We start from the raw sequence: 17,226 nt of genomic DNA on the forward strand, positions 1-17,226 counted from the left end.
TTGTTTATTGTGGGAGCCAAAGATTATAGATCCTCCCCTTCTTTTGCTCTCTTTCCTTTTGGTCTGTTTTGTTGGGGCTCGTCTTTCTGCGCCGCTCCCGTCCTTTCTAAAGGATGTGATTTTTATCCCGAATGTGGTGAAAGGGACAGGAGAAGAATGCTTGTGTCGGACTGCTTTGATAGTGGCAATGAAACTCGCTGGAACTTACGTACGTAAGCTTGCGTGAATGTTAGCTTTAAAAATGAAAATTTAATTGGAATGAAAAATCAAAAAGAACTCAATCATGAGACCTAAAAGCAAGTTTGCTTTAGAGGTTTAGAAAAGGTTTGAGTTTCTGAGTTATGGTGCAAACGTTTATTTTCCTGAGCCGTGAAAGTGCAACATTTAGGCTACACAATGTTCCTCTGGGTATCCTCGGTCTTATTGTCAGCGTACAATCTTGCATCATGGGATATATATAGAGATAATGAGTTGTTAATCCAAACCTTGTCATGGGCATTTTTCAACATTTTGTTGTTTGAACATTTCATCAGATTCGCCTGAACCCTGTGGGATGAGTGGGAAAGTGCGTGTATGAGCTCCGTCTTCAACAATGCAAATGTTCCCTGTCACTTATTTGATCTCAACCCTCTCGCTCTCCGTAGGCGCCAGAATCAAAGGTTCCGTCCCAAACAGACCTGGGGAAACACAAGGAGTTTTAGATCCAGGCCGCGAGCCAGAGAGATTGCAGAGAGAGGCAGATGCTTGTCAGAGATATCAGATCGCATCGCATGTCTCATTATGGGACAGGGGTTTATAATCCTGCACAAGGTCCCTAGTGAGTGACAAAAAGTATAATTGCTCCAGAGACTCCGACAAAGGCGCGCGCTAAATAAACATGTAAACAAACATGGAGCGGGGACGCTGTTATTTTTGGCCTGTGGGAATGTGTGGGGGTATAGTAAGAGAGATACGTTGTCAGTATAGCATTCAACCGGTGTCATGTGCGGCTCGGAGGCTGGTCCCATTGAACGGCTGTAAAAAGCAAGCGTAAGACTTGATTGTAATTATGCTGGAACTAATATGCTTTTCAAAATGAGCCATTATGAGCTAATGCCGCACCGCAAAAAGCTCTGTCTGTTTTTGTGCCTCTGTCTTGGGTAGTTTGCAAGGTACAGCTGATATTTAGGCCATTGGTTACGGTATTAAAAAACGGCTGCGTGGAATTTCGCCGTAATGTCGAGCTAATACTGATTCAAAGGCAACGCGAGCAGATGAGGCTGGAGATTCCTCTGCCTCCCTCTCACCGTGTCATGGAGGCTTTTTATTATCCTCCATCCCTGACTAATTCCCCGGATTCTGATGATGTCAAAGCTGCACTTTGAATTCCAGCTCAAACGTGCTTTTCAATTGTCTTTCTTATAAGGATCTTTGACATCCTTTTAGGGTCTTAGGTTTGGTGATGATTGATCGAACTCTATTTTCAGACAAGCTGTACAAACCACCTTTGATGCCGTTGGCTGATATAATTAAAGGCGTAGAGATGGATCTCGAAAGTACGTGCGGACAAAGAGAACGTTTTTAGCTAAAATTTCAAACAGGGAGTTAGTGAGAGGCAGTGTTATGGACCATTGATAGACAGTACATATATAAATACTGAAGGATTACCATTTTTACATCTTCCATTTTTTATTAGTGTCATTTATTTGGTGCTTGTTAGGACAACAAGAAAAAATGAAAGGTTGCCTTTGATGTTGCTCAAGCTTGTTAATGGACTTCACACCTGTTAGCTAAAGTTAATTTGCTCAGTTCATAACGTTGTATTGCTTCACGTGTTGCTTTCTTAACGCCCCTCTAGAATTGAAATGGTGTGTGAGGTGAGTTTGTGTGGCAGACGCCTTAAAAAAATGACTTATCTCCTTATTATCCCTTACAGTTATTATTAGTCACCCTTTATGTTTGTCACTGGGTTTTGCCAATAAAAAGTATTAAAAATGTGCTTGGCAACTTGGTCAACACAGTATTTAATCATTTAAAACTACACCGTTTTTCCATTTCCTGAAAGACAACAAATTTGGACATCCGATTTTTTTGAAAGGTCAGTGACGATATACATATATGTGACCCTGGACAACAAAACCAGTTTTATGGGTCAATTTTTTGAAATTGAGATTTTTACATAATCTGAAAGCTGAATAAATAAGATTTCTATTGATGTATGAGTTGTTAGACTATGACAATATACAAACGGCTGAGATACAACCGTTTAAGACTCAGGAATCTGAGAGTGCAAAAAATCTAAATATTGAGAAAATTGCCTTTGAAGTTGTGAATCGCACTGTAGCAGGCCATCCACTCACAAAAATAAAGTTTTTTATACATTTAAGATAGGAAATTTACAAAATATCTTCATGGAACATGATCTTTTCTTCATATCCTAATGAGTGAAAACACTATATATTATCAGTATGTGGATTGAACCCAACTCAATGCTCAACCAGTTGAGCAACAGGAACGAGTTTGTGCAGCTTGTTTAAACTGTGAAGGCCTATTCACACCAACAATGAGAACTATAAAGCTTAAGTCATTTTACATTTTTAGAGAGTCCACACCAGAACTACAGTGATAACCAAAGAGATTAACAGTATAGTTGTTATAGTTTTTTTTCATTTGATAAATAACAAAACGTTGACAGCCAATCAAGATCCATTCTAATTTAAATGGCCTTCGGTGTGGATGATTTTACCGTGGACTGATTTATCTGTTGAGGATAGCTTGACTCTTATAATGAATGGCCTTTAAATGACCAAGCTTGGGTTTTAATGATTTGTGCAGTTTAAAAACTGAGAACCTACCTGTAATGAATAGTCGATGATTGAAATAAAATCAGTTTATCTTCTCCTTCAAAATCGTCAAAAATGATCGGCAGAGCAATTCAGTATGCAACTGATTTCTTCAAGACTGGCAGAAAGTCAACATTTGCTTCATGTTGGACCCTGAAGGAAAACATTTTCCGGCTGCAGCTCAGAATGAGTGGAACATAATGAGGTTTTAATTGGCTGATAAGTGAGCAGAGGACTTTATCAATATCCCCAGAACCCTGAAATAGAATTACTGCTCGTGTTATTATTGTGCACTGGATTAGACACCATGTACCTTATTGTTTAAAACGGGCACGAGTTCTTGTGAATTGACCTCACATTTGCTCAGACTTAATTGCATTTGAGGTGCAAATAAGCCGCTTGTGTTTCGTCCCCTGATGATTGTGATCCTGAATTTTACCACGAAAGGTATATATTTGCCAAAAAAGCTTTATGAAGGCTATCAATTTGGTTATGATGGTTGTAAACTATCTCCAGATAGCTGCGAAACATCATGAGAGTTTGATGTTTTTTACGTTTTACACTGAAACAGTGAGCTATTCTTGCAGGACATGAACTTATTTTGAGGTTCTGTTCCATCGATAAAGGCCCGCCTCACTCTCTATCTCCGTCTGCATCTGTTGCATTACCATAATCCTTTTCTGTTGTCAGAGCCCTGTTGACCTCCGGCAGGACGCCCGGGCTAGAGCTTGTGTCACAGCAACCTGAGTTTGAGACTTGCTGATTGATTTCAAGTGCTGTGCGATTCGACAGTTACAGTGTTTTTGTGGTTAAAGGTGAAAAGTCTTTGATGCGTCATGCTGCACGAAAAAAAGGGTCAAAAGTAAACAAAGGGAAGGTAGTGTGGTAATGCTGACAGTATCTCTCCTCGTGATTCATGTGGCAAAATGAAACAAAAATCACAGCGGCACTTCTTTCCCTCCCCCTCACGAGGTGACTTTGGAAAGTGATCCGCGGACCGCTGCGACCGTCTCAAGTGTTGTCATGGTGCGTTAGGAACAAATTGCTCCATCGCATCCTCATGAAAACCAACAAAAGGATGTCCAGGATATGTACATATTCAACTTTGTATATTCAAGGTTTTTCTACCGTGCGTTGGAGTGCGGTACAAAAATCAATCTTTATTAAAAGGGGGAAGACGGAGGAATTGATTTAATGAATGCGGGCGCATGTCCTGCGGTCGCATGTAATCCATTGAGAATCATTGAGCCGAAGCTCGGGGAGACAAAAAGACATTCGCTGAAGACCGCTCGAGTGGTCTGTAATGATAGTCTCCACATAATCCCATAATTCCTTGTTTAATTAAACTCCAGAGCCGGTCTGGAGACTGCAGCAGACTCAGGTTCGTCCTGGATCTGTTTCTGCGCAGCTTCTTCTATTGTCGAATGCTCGTGCATGCACTGGGATGCATACTCGTGCATTGGTGAACATGATATGTTCACACACTTTCGCACTCCCACAGGCCTTTTTGTAACCTCTTTTGCTGGCGGTCTGTCAGCAGCAGAAGAGTTTCTGGCAGATGGGGCTTTGAGAAAGACGATCATGCTGGCGCTGAGAGAGACGGGAAAACTGGAGTGAAGTGGTCCAGGGTGCAGGAACCTGCTGATCAGCAGTGGGCAGAGAGCGCACGCTGGCTCAAAGGAGATTTGTCTCCGCCGTGGCAGCTGCGGCGATACGGGGGAAGGAGTTTGGAGCTTTCTGTCTTTCCCCCGTGGATGATGCAAGACCAAAGGGCCCGAAGCAAGAGTCGCGCTCGACGCCGCGCATTTAAAGAAAGTGTGATTTTTGTGACAGGACCTTTCTGCTGCCGTGAACAGACGCACAGAGATGGCTCACAAATGAAGTATGATGCAATTTTAGAATCAATTGTCATGCTAATGCATTTCTGTAACGTATCTCAACACACTCCGTATCTCTCCTTACAAACGCATCTCTTGGCTCGGCCGCCGAAGTGCTCGAAAGACTCCGCTGGCTAAAACGTGAAATGCCAGCTGCACTTGTCTTTGACTGCGTGCCCACAAAAAAAGTAATGTAAAATATGTTGTAATATATTTCGAACACTTGCTGGAAACACAAAGGAAGGGATTCAATGGGCCAGAAGTCTCCTACGTTCTTCTTTCGAACACTTGCTCTCAGGAACTCGCCTCGGGCTGCTGCCGAGAGAATGAGGAGGACGTGGCGGAGCAAGGTGTCTGGTGTAGATTACTCGAACCCTCGCAGTTCTGTCCCTCAGGCCTCTCCGGGGCTCAGTGACAGGATTATGCGTCTAAAGAATTCTCACATATGATTAAGAGCCAATGAAACAGTATCTAGTGTTCCTTTGACACGTGCAGATAACAGAAGCATTAATATTAGCCTGGTGGACGCTCTCGGCTTTCCACATCGTTGAGACCCTTCTGTGTTTTGCGGGGGCGTACGTCTCACGTTTTTGAATGAAATTCTTTGTGGAACGATGTGTTGATGATTGTGTTTTGTGACTAACGCAGGTAACCGCACAGACGACGGCTCGGATGTGGAGTCTGAGCCCGACCTGCCCCTGAAGAGGAAGCAGAGACGCAGTCGTACCACCTTCACGGCCGAGCAACTGGAGGAGCTGGAGAAAGCATTTGAGAGGACGCACTACCCCGACATCTACACCAGAGAAGAGCTCGCACAGAGGACCAAACTCACTGAGGCTCGCGTACAGGTTAGACACCAATTCTAATATAGATTCCCGTTAGAATCTATAAAATATCTTAGTTCTACCTTTGTGTCTGCATAAATTTGTTTGCACAGCATTTGCGATTTGCAATTGGCCTCAAACCATTTTGTGAGCCTCTATGACATTTTATATTTCGATCATATCTGATTCCCTTTAGATCTTTTGTACTCATTTCTTCTCATTCAAATGCCTGTTGTTGTTGGCTGTTATATTTATTTATCCAGCAGAGACCAATTGTTTGACCTCTCTACTCCTCTGGGATTACATCACTGTTAGTCACATGTCATTTAGTCTCCTGCCCTGTTACTCCCCCCTTACGATTTGTGACTCCTCGAAAAGCAAATACAGTAGAGTTATAGCAACAGCTGCACACTGAGCTAGCAGGAGACAACAAGAGAGAAAGAAAGATAGAACAAATGCATTCCTGATGGATTTCTCATCTCTTCCCTTGGCCAGCGATCGCTTCCCAGCACTTGAAAGCCGGCCGCTACTTGTAAATCCCTCTACATATCAGAAAGGAGCCCTCTGTCCCTCTCTGGGGACTCTGTCCTGACAACAACATTAATCAATCAAGCGCTTGTAAAAGAACTGTGAAGGTGGGGGACGGAGGTCTGGGTTTCTCCAAACTTTGGTGTCATCCTCTGTGGATCCTGGATACGTACGCTTGTAGTACCCCATCAGCACTTATTTGTATGATAATATTTATCATATATAAAAAATATTTATTTGAGATTTCTGTGTGAAAAAGAGGTTTTTCAATAGACAAACACGAACCATCTGATGTCACCGTCATTGAATATAATATTAAGAGGAAAAAATTACAAAAATTCACACCAACTATTGACTTGATTAAATATATTAAAATATAAATTTAAATAATATAAAGCAAAATAATTTTATTAATTTAGGTCATTTAGATTTAAATTATATATTATATTGTATTTCTCAAGTGTGTTGGAGATCTGTCGGCAATTCTTATGAATTCAGTAATGCTGAGACCCTCTGTTGGTCTCCTTGTTCATACAAAATCTGTCTTTATTATAGTTCATGCCCAAAAAATGTGGAATACTGTTTTGATATTTCCTATCCACAAAAAAACAACGTCTTAAGAACATTTTTTGGGTAAAGCATCTAATGTGTCTCAGTACTTCAGGCCGGTTAACTGATTCAACATATGTCTTCTTCTGTCTCTGAGCACTCAAGGAAGAAGACATATGTGTCTAAATGGCTGCTTTCACACTCTTGGGACAACATTGAAAGATTTATGTTATGCCTGTTTTATCGCAATATTTCAGACCTGATGTGTTCAAGGAAGCCATTTGCATCAATTTTAGGTTTATCGGAGACATCTGCTGGGCTCTTGTGTAGGAAAAGACATTTATTATTACAGAAATAGCATTGCAAAAGATCAGGATTTGGAGGGGAGAAGAATGGAAAGGGTAAGTTCAGAGCTAAACAATACTGTGCTAAATAGCTCCTGTTTACAATCCCATTATAATTTGAGTACAAATATTTATTCGACCCGAATATGGTACGATAAGGGTCATTGGACCAAGAGTGTGAAAAATACTTCTTCGGTGAAGCAAAGACACGTTAGACTCAAAAGTTGAACCATATTTGTAGGTCAACTGAATATATAAATGATGAGACACGACAAGAAAAATCTAAAAGACACATCCCCCTCGCATAATAGAGCTAAAGAGATATCATGTGAAAAGAGTCATGGATATAATTTGTTAATGCAATTTTTCTCATAATCTAATTATGCAACGCTTTGAAAATCTCCAAAAGGTCAACTCAAACTGAATCATTAGTGAAGGTCATCCTACGAAAGCCACTCTGGATAAGCCAAGTAAATAATGGCAAGTGGTCTTCGTCCACTCAGACCAGCGTGTATAGGGAATGTGTCGGTTCTCTGTGGAGTCCATTGTGAAAGATCTTGGCCTCCCCCAAGGACCCCCACCCTCCTCCAAATGGGTGTCTGGTGTGGTTTTGTCATTGACTCTTTTAACAGCATCAGCAACATTAAAGGGGTCTGCTGGAATACTCACATAGATACAGAACATCCACTCGGCAGGCGACTTCATCGAAGCTCAGACTTTGACCTTCCATTGGTTTGTATGTTAGGTGTCCAAATTTTGGCATCAACCCCAGGCAATTATTTCTAACATTTTTCAAGCATTCTAATAACATGACATGTGGTTTCATGGTAAGAATGCAGGACTTGTTCGTCTAGCTACTATCAGAAGATGCCACTGGTTTGGCTTTGGTTATGTCGTAAGGTTTTTGCATAGAGTGAGCGAGATCAGACCTTTGGCCCGGCTGCCGACCTGCTCAGTCACAGCTGTGCGGACCCATCCGGCAGATGTCAGTTTAGTGGGGAGTGGAAAAGAGGGCATTGGGGTGAGACAGGGGCCAAAAGAGGAGCCTTTCCACCCCTGGATCATCCTCTCTAGACTTTAAGCACGTTAGACGCTCATCCTGCTGCAATCCTAATGCATGCACATGACCACGAACATAAAACTTGACTATTTGTGGCCGCAACCAATGACTGTTGACTGATCTTAAAGGGATAGTTAAAAATTCTGTCATCATTTACCATCATCTGCTTTAAATCTGTATATGACTCTTCTGTGGAACACACAAGAAGATATTTTGAGAAACCGGTTTGGAGGAAAGCGGGGTGAAAGTGAGGTTGGTGATGGGTGTAAATCCACACAACCCCTTTTGAAGTGAATTACATTCTGTTGATATTCAGGCTGAAGTTTTCAAGAGGCGGCGACAGGCTCCACTTCAGTTAGAGATCGTATGCGTCACTCAATGCTGGCATACACTCTCTTTACGAGCAGCACACATTTTGCATTATAGTTAGCAGAATCTAATAAGATGTAAGCATTTCCTTTATGAAGCGTAGAAATCAATTTGGCAGGAAACTTCCTTGACTCTTAAAGGGATAGTACTTCCGAAAATGGAAATTCTTTCGTGTCATTTCAAACCTGTATGACTTTCCGTCTTCTGCAGAACACAAAAGAAGATGTTTGAAGAACACTGATAACCAAACAACATTGGTCCCCGTTGACTTCTGTTATATGAACATAACCACTGAGACATTTCTCATATTATCTTCTTTTGTGTTCCGCTAAAGAAAGAGTCACATGTTTTAAACCAGATGAAGGTGTATAAAAGATGACATAATTTTTATGTTTGAGGTGTCTTGATATAAGTCAAGAAAATTGTGGTAACTTGCAGAATCTTAAAGCATGTCTTTCTGGCAGGAAAATCCCATCAGGCAGCTCTGTTCTTCAGCTTGTATACCATAAAAGAATAAATAGGATTTATTAAGACTGTAGAGAACTAAATTGTTGCAATGCATGAGCAAGAATGCTCAAACAGTTTCATATTATTAAAATTTAAATGACTTACTTTTAGCCTCTTTGTATTTGTCGATTGTTATCTGAGTAATCACTTTCCTTGTTGTAGTTTGTGTTCTAAACGATTTTAATTAGCATAGTGAGAGCGAGAGAGAGAGAGAGAGAGAGAGAGAGGCCACAGAAGAAAGAGTATAACCGGTGGTTTGATGTTATTAATACATTGCTTGCTATACTTAGTTAAATTGCATTGTGCAAGTATAAAAACAGATGTAACTCTTCTGCAATCTGTGGTTGATTCACTGCAACACCGGTCCTTTTAAAAAATGAAGAAACAGGGTTTTGTAGGAACTGTTTCTATATTGAAGTATAATGGGGATGTGATCTAATACCCTGCTCTTTGTGACAGTCCGAGCCAATAAGAGAAAGAGTCTGTTGAGTTTGGTTCATGGAGCAGCTCATAGTTCCTGGAAAATCATGGAGCTATGGATAAACAAACCAATTGAGGTAAACTAGAACACATTTAAAGACATAAGCCATTTAATGAATAAAAAAACAATTATAAGAAAAAAAAACTTTGTGTAACTATCTGATAGCTCCGTGAATCACTTGACGCTCTGAAAATGTTGACTTTCTTTTTCGCGACTCTCTCTCTTAAAACGGCTCTGGTGACAATGTAACACTTTTATGTGTTTTGTTTGAACAGTATGTGCGAAGCAGATCATGGGAATGCAGTGTAGGAAACACCCTGTAAAAGCAGGAATAAGGAACGTGGTGCGTGTGCACGTAGGTTCATCCCGTTTATCCGTGACAGGTGTGTGCAGTAAACACAAATCTCGACAGACTCCTGCATTGGACACAGAGACGGCGTTGAGTCCCGATAGTGTGCTCTGCTTTAAAGCGTTTGAGTTATAGCGAGGAATGAATGAAAACAAACTAGAAAACAAATGTACAGACAAAACTTTTATGAGACGAAATATAAACATATTTATAGACGGTTTCATAGGATGCACGGACTGCACCAAATTTGGTGGTCTGTGTTTGGTTATAATATAACAATTTATTTTATATTTACTTTATATTAATATTAGTCAATATTAATGTTCTATTATAAATGAACTGTATTTAAGTACATAATTACTTCTCAACATTTATTGATTCTTAACGGATACCTACCAGAGGTTAAGTTTGGGCAACATAACATTTGTTTTATGTTGTTGCCGCTGAAACCATCAACAGATGTTGTACTTATCTGTAAATATTATAGACATATAGAAACAAGAAGTCAGAAAACAGGAAAATTATCAAATATATAGAATATATCGACAGCATTGTTTCAGCTCCTCTCCCTCGCCTGAGGGAGTGGCTTTGTCATTGATTTCCAAAATCCAGCTCAATGGAGAGTCCCAAAAACACATTCAGGGCACCACGGGCGTATGGGGATGCACCTCTTACCTCCTGTACAGATGTGGACACATTTTCAGCTTTCAGTTGATAGAAGAACAGACTGCTGGCATTTGAGTTAATGTCGATAAATCAGTGACGCCAAGTTTGTTTCAAAGGCATCTAATTCACTTAGCCAGAAATGCTTTCTAGGCTCCGGGTGTGATTAAGGCATACGGACGCCCCGCCATGCACATGGTAAAGCCACAAGATCCGCTGGCTTCGTCTTAAACGTTCTGACTATAGGGATGCATCTCAGCTCACTGAGATGCATGAGCGACGAGAGAGATGAATCCCAAATCTCTTTAGGAATTGTCATAGCTTTATGTGTATTATAGATTGTGTGGTCTTACAGCGCAGAGATAAGTTCATGTGTGAGTAAGTGTGTTTGAGGATGAACGTGGAGGAAGATCCAACAGAAAGCCGGAGAAGAAACAAGTTCGCTTTTAACCATAAAGAAATTGTTTGTTTTGTCCAGAGTTCTTAAATTGAAAAAAACGGGAAAAACTTCTGACTCTTGATTCAGATATCTTAAGAAACGTCTTAGTGGTTGTGTGTTCATACAATGGAAGTCAGTGGTGTTCGGTGTTGTTCTGTGAGGAGAGAATTTGAATTTTGCAGTGAATTATTCCCTATACCTACCCTACATCTCTTAAGATTCAAAGAAGTGAGTTTCCTCGTTGATTTTGCAGAAGAAAAGATCTGTAGAAGAAAGAAGGTAGAGGCCGTGAAGATGAAAGGATAGAGGGGTGGGGTTCAAAGGTCACAGGTCACAGGTCACGGACACTTGTAGGGTGGGGGAAGGAGCAACCATCCTCAGTTTCCCAGCTCCAGACCCGAGCAAAGAGTTTGAGTGATAAAATCCCAGCACATACATATTCAGACGTGGTTCAAAACATAAGAACATCACATTTGTGTGCTCTGGACACCGAGGCCCGGGCAGTCGGAGGCATTAACAGTCTGCTCCTTCAAGGGGGTGGGGGTGTTGCCTTTTTAACACAAGAGAGTGAAATCCAGCGCTTGACAGATGGGTGAGAATCATCTCCAGTCGAATCAAACGTTGGCGATCCATTGAAGTGCTATGAATGAGATGCTAGCTGTTAGCGTGCTGACAGTTTTGCACATGGACAATGTAAGCAAGGCTTTGTGAGAAAAGGAAAGTGAGTGTGTGTGTGTGTCTATGGAGTCTTGCATCAGAATAGAGCGTCTCCTTGTGTGCATACCATGAAAGTGAACCAGTTAAAGGCATGTTTAAAAAGGGACGCCCACTCTTTGTGGACACTTTTCAGCCGGGCGTATTGAGAGGCCTTTGTCTCCAGCTTTCATGTGGACGCACAATGGACCAGCGAGTTTTAAACACAACAGTAGATGAACTGCACTGACAGTGTATTAAACGCGGATGAATTGCCAGTGCACGGCATAGATCAATGTCTGCAACCTTTCACATAAGCTGGGCTCCGGTCTTTCTCCAGCTAGCCGTTGACTGCCAGGCCTTTTAGAAAAGCTAATTATATTCATGTTTTGATAGTGAAGAAGCTAGTCTAAACGTGCAGATTATTCTTGTTTGAAGACCATCTGAAGTCATTCTGGTTTAAGTTTAAAGTCCCAGTGAAATAAAAGATAACAATTCCTATTTTTTCGCGAAATATTGCTGCATTTATTTTAAGTAGCTTACCAATTTGGGTCCTTTTCTTTGTAAAATTGATGTGCCCTTATAATATTCTGTTAAAATCTTAAATGCACTTCCGTACTGTAGTAATTTACATCTTACATGACGTTAACTAGATGGCATGGACGGGGCATCTGTTCACTCCTCCCCTTCAACTGTCAGTCTGCTCCCAGTTACATTCCAAATGCAACGACTGTTTTATACATCCAATCAAATCGCAGGGAAAAAACAAGCCACGCCCAGATGTATTTTTCATTCAAAATTCCGTTTTATTCGGAAATAAGTCCAAATACAGAAGTAAACACGATTAAGACTTTTTGATAGTTTGATGTTAAGGTGAAGTATTTTTATATGTAAATGATGTTAAAACACTTTCTCTAAACTCAGTTTAATGTGCAGAATCATGAGTAATCCATTCAGAGATTGACGTTTTAAAGATTGTAAACAAACCAATGTGATTTGAACATTGATCTGTATGGATTCTGCTCTTTAGACTTTAGCAAAACCCTAACAACCATCTAGATGACCTTAGGAACTGGAAAGCAACACCCAAACAGCCTGTCTTTCGAAAATGTAAATATTTGGTGGCACTACATGCAAAGAAATGGCGCACGTCTCATTTAAATAAAAGTCGTTTTGCCCAGTTCAAAAATTTGGGTATTTAAATTGTTCCTTAAACCTTTTTATTTATTTTTGTTGTTTTTTATTTTATGTCAAAGTCAACCCTGATTCAAGATTCTTTATTACCACCTGTACTTTAAAACAGAAATTCTTACTTTGTCTATTCCTCTTACGTAGATGGGGTAGAAGGATAAAAAGAAAAAATTACAAATAAAATATAGACGAATATACAATAAAGGACAAACCAGGAAAATATTCAACACATTAATACATCAACAAATAGAATGAATTATATAAATTATGTATCAACATAAGAAAAACAATAGTAGTCAATAAATCTACTGACAATAAAAAATTTCCAGTACAGGATAGTATTGTATTGATAAAGTGACAAGTGACAAATACATTTTTTAATCTGTATTTGAAATGATGTGTGTTTGTGTTTACCTGTCCAACAACACATCTGTAACAAGTGCTGTAGACTGTCTTTAAAGTGTCCGACAGGTAAATAAACACACTGGAGATGTCTGTGAAGAAGATGTGTGGGCTACCTCTGACCTCTTTACGACCTCTCTTTCTGATGGCACCTCGGAGAGGTTGTTTATACAGATCTCAGCTTTAGCCACTTAACTAGAACAACAGGGACCTCACCATGTGCTTTCCATAGGGCCACACTCACTGCCACACACGTCTATGAACCTGTACCTAGAACACTGCTGTTATATTAATGATATTTGGACTGTCTGTCTTTATATTTAATTTCTCTCTTCTTTTGCCAGGTCTGGTTTAGCAACCGAAGGGCCAGGTGGCGTAAACAAGCAGGAGCCAATCAGCTAGCAGCATTCAACCACTTGTTGCCCGGAGGGTTCCCGCCCACTGGAATGGCAACTTTATCCAGCTATCAGCTTCCAGACTCGACATACCCCAGCACCACTCTCTCACAAGGTAAAAAAAGGGTTATAAACCAAATTAAATAACTCTCTAGGTATAACCTTAAAGAGTTAGTTCACCCAAAAATCCTCATTTATTACCCCTCATGGGGTTCAAAACAAATGGCATTTAGTATTTTGGTGGTTTATATTATTAGTGTAGTCTTTTCCTGTGCTTCAGATGGCAGCAGTACATTACATCGGCCACAGCCTCTTCCACCATCCTCCATGCACCAGGGCGGGCTCACGGCTGACAGCAGCTCCGCCTATGGCCTGTCGTCGAATCGCCACACCTTCTCCAGCTATTCAGAAACTTTCATGAGCCCGTCGGCTTCAGGCAACCACATGAACCCTGTGAGCAACGGCCTTTCTCCACAGGTTAGTGTGAAGTGAAATGATGACACACGTTGAAAGAAGTTCAGTGCCATTCAGAGATCAAGAACCTCATAGAATTTATGAAGAATTGGTTCGAAAATGTGCCTTTTTAGATACATTTATGGTTTAATTGTGCACATTTTATCAGTGCATGCTTTTTAAAGAAAAACTTGTAAACTTAAAACTGTGGAAGTAGAATGGTGACCTTGGTTTTAAATTGACTATCCCAACACACAGGTGTAAATATATTAAAAAGTTATTGACAAGGTGAGCTTCAGGTTTTATAGTTAGTACATCACAGTGAAGTTGCTCTCTTAGTTGAGTTGTAATACTTGAATGAGCCAAAAGTGGACGTCCGACAAAATCTTTCTATGACGTATAGTTTTGTATTTAACAGTAAGGGAAAGATAGCAGATTTTCTTCTCTAGTTCGACCTTCTGTGGGAAATATGCCATCTTAAAGGCTCACAAATGAAGAATAACATGCAAATGGCATGTAAAGAGTGAATTATACACAATTATCCATCAATACTGGGCAGTCCTGGCGACCCTCACCAACAAGATGTGGCTAACAGGCATAAAACAAGATTGAAATGGTGCGTAAAGAGTTGAAAATGAATTTCAATGCTGCATTTGTCCACAATTACCCTTTCGTTCACACATGTTTTATTGGGGGTTTTCCTTTTCTCTCTTGCTTTCTCAAAGCAGATTGAGAAACATTCTCAGTATTACCCTCTTTTTTCCAGAGAAGAAAGAATTAAGGATTTGGTGACAAAAAAGAGCTTTTGCTCTCGTAACTCGAATGTTGGGAGGATAACATGGGCGTCTTACAGTGCGAGAGATTGTTAATCGTGGCACAGGGGCTTTGAGCGCTAATGCTTTCGCTCCAAACCGCCATAAATACCAGCAGACACGGAGGTCTTTCTTTATTAATGGAGCCGATGGAGACACTGCCTCTCGTTTCCTTTTTGAGTGCTTAAGTACTTTTGCTAAATAAATAGTAAATTGGGGGGGGGGGGGGGGGGGTCGCAAATTCTGTCAGGTCTATTTAATTGAAAAAATATTAATTTTGTGTTTTTTATAATAAGGTATATAGTAATTTCAGATGAACTGAGAAATAATATGAAGAGTTTGGTCCAAAATGAGATAACTGTTTTTTTATCATGTTTTTTTATTGTGCCTTTCAATTAATATCAATCAAACTGCAGTTGGTTTGTTTTGATTTCAGACATACTAACTAAAAAACTGCAGATAACTAATACAATAAAACACAATTAAACATGATAACATAATAAAAATACATATATTGGGCTACATAACATCATATTTACACCAGTGTTTTTATCTACCAAGTATTTGCTTAAACAAGTATTTCTCATGAGGCATCTGGTTAAGAGATACCAAAGTCGTAATTTAAGCAAACCCACATTAAACATTTTAAGTATACTATACTAAACTGTAGTAAAACGTAGTACTGCAAAAAAAAAAAATTGTTGCAGATATGTAAAAGTATACTCTAGTATACTTTTATTTAAAATTAATTTTAAAAACAATTATCTACAAAAGGTATAATATTTTTTAATAAATGTAATTTTGTACTTATTATTATTTGTATATGATTAGGTTCGAAACACTATAGTATCTGGGAATTTGCAGTACGGACTATAGTAAACTACAGTATTTTTTAATATGAGAAGGGCAGCTATACTTTTTCACTTAAAAGATTTGGTTTAACTTCTGTATTTGCCATTACTTAATTTCTGATCTCCCATTTGTCTTGCAGATTTTAAGTCATATTTATTATTCAGATATAGAAATAAAAATAATGAGTCGAAGGGTTTTGTACATTATAATAAAATGTTTTTATGATGTTGAGAAACGGGTTAAATCAACCCCCTTTCTCTCTCTCTTCCATATGGGCGAGTCATCACGACCTCATTGTGTGAAGATAAATGCTGGTTCTGACAGGACAGACACAGTTCAGTCACATTTCAAACCCCTTTGACAGTCAACGCAGAGCTTTCTCATGAAAACTCAACATATTTCTGTTGCACACATGCATTGCATGTACATCTGCTGAGCTCATATCAGACCTCGCTTAACATGACTGATTTTTCCTTTACTGTTAAGATTTTTCCTATAACAAGACACTTTCAAGACATGTTAACCCAGATTAGAAAAAATAAATGATCTATCCCATAGCTAGGCTGTGCGTTTGTATTTATTTAGGAAAATAAAGATTGTATTAAAAAACTGAATACTCTAAACTTTCATGCTATAGAAGAAAAATGTGTGGTTCCACAAAGAACCATTCAGTCAAAGGCATCTCAAGCTTACTTTTTTATAATCTGAAGAACCTTTTTCCGCCACAAAGAACTTTTTGTAAGACAGAAAGGTTCGACGTTAAAGGTTCTTTATGGAACCTTGGATGAAAAAGGTTCTTCTATGGCATAAAATAAAACATTTGAAGCACCTTTATTTTTAAGAGTGTATGTTGTTACTACCGTCAGCTTTTACCCTTCAAAACCATCAGTCACCTTTCTGCCCGTGACACCTGCCAAAAAAAAGCGCTCTCGATTTACAACAAGTTGTTTTCAATCTTTCAGATGAAAGATATCTCCCTTATACAGGAACTCTGCAGACAACAGCTGTCTGGCACATAGGTACGGGTGCTCGGGCCAAAGTCCTATTTCTCCAAAAGTCTGCTTTTGATGAGCTACTGGTCGCTGGTAAAGATTGACCAAACCGTTGTGATTGGCTGTAAATGGGTTGTGGCAGCAGTAATGGACCCCTGCTGATGTCAGCACAGGTGCTGTTGTAACCCATCCAGACAGCGCACATTTTCCCATTACAGCCCAGTAGAAAAGCCATCCACCGGCACTTGTTGTTGTAGCAGTCCTTGATTATAAGTTTAGGCTTTGGGAGTGATGCAATGTCACTTCAGACTCCATTAGGCATTGCTTGGCTAGGCTGCAGGCATGTTTTCGTTTTTCAAGGGGGGGTGAGCCGTTTCACCCCATTTCATTTTGTTGCACAGCAGGTGCTGGATAAGGACACGGACCTTGAGTGATGTCAAGGAAAACAGTCTTTTCCTTACTAGGAATAGAAGTCCTTTTCGTTGGGGGGAAATATGTATAAGTATGTCAGCGAGCCAGAAAGCATGAGTCCAGCTGCAAAGCACAAGTAGTTACTATAAGTGGTGTTTGTTTTCTAAACAAATAATTGTATATTTCGTCCCTGTGGGTTCTTAAATATTCACA

The 17,226-nt window shown here is 39.8% G+C and overlaps 1 protein-coding gene across 4 annotated transcripts in view; it reads left to right on the forward strand.

Moving 5' to 3' along the window:
- The window catches only part of pax7a (paired box 7a), a 46,268-nt gene that overhangs the window by 14,364 nt on the left and 14,678 nt on the right, over positions 1-17,226 (forward strand). For 2 of the 4 annotated variants that reach the window (XM_056735301.1, XM_056735302.1), the window contains exons 5-7: positions 5,348-5,547; positions 13,443-13,608; positions 13,756-13,970. In XM_056735301.1, coding sequence (XP_056591279.1) covers positions 5,348-5,547; positions 13,443-13,608; positions 13,756-13,970 — 581 coding nt within the window. The remainder of the gene's footprint in view (positions 1-5,347; positions 5,548-13,442; positions 13,609-13,755; positions 13,971-17,226) is intronic. The other 2 variants (XM_056735303.1, XM_056735304.1) reach the window with 1 other exon arrangement.

Source organism: Triplophysa dalaica, chromosome 21 (assembly GCF_015846415.1).
Source record: "Triplophysa dalaica isolate WHDGS20190420 chromosome 21, ASM1584641v1, whole genome shotgun sequence".
NCBI lineage: Eukaryota > Metazoa > Chordata > Actinopteri > Cypriniformes > Nemacheilidae > Triplophysa > Triplophysa dalaica.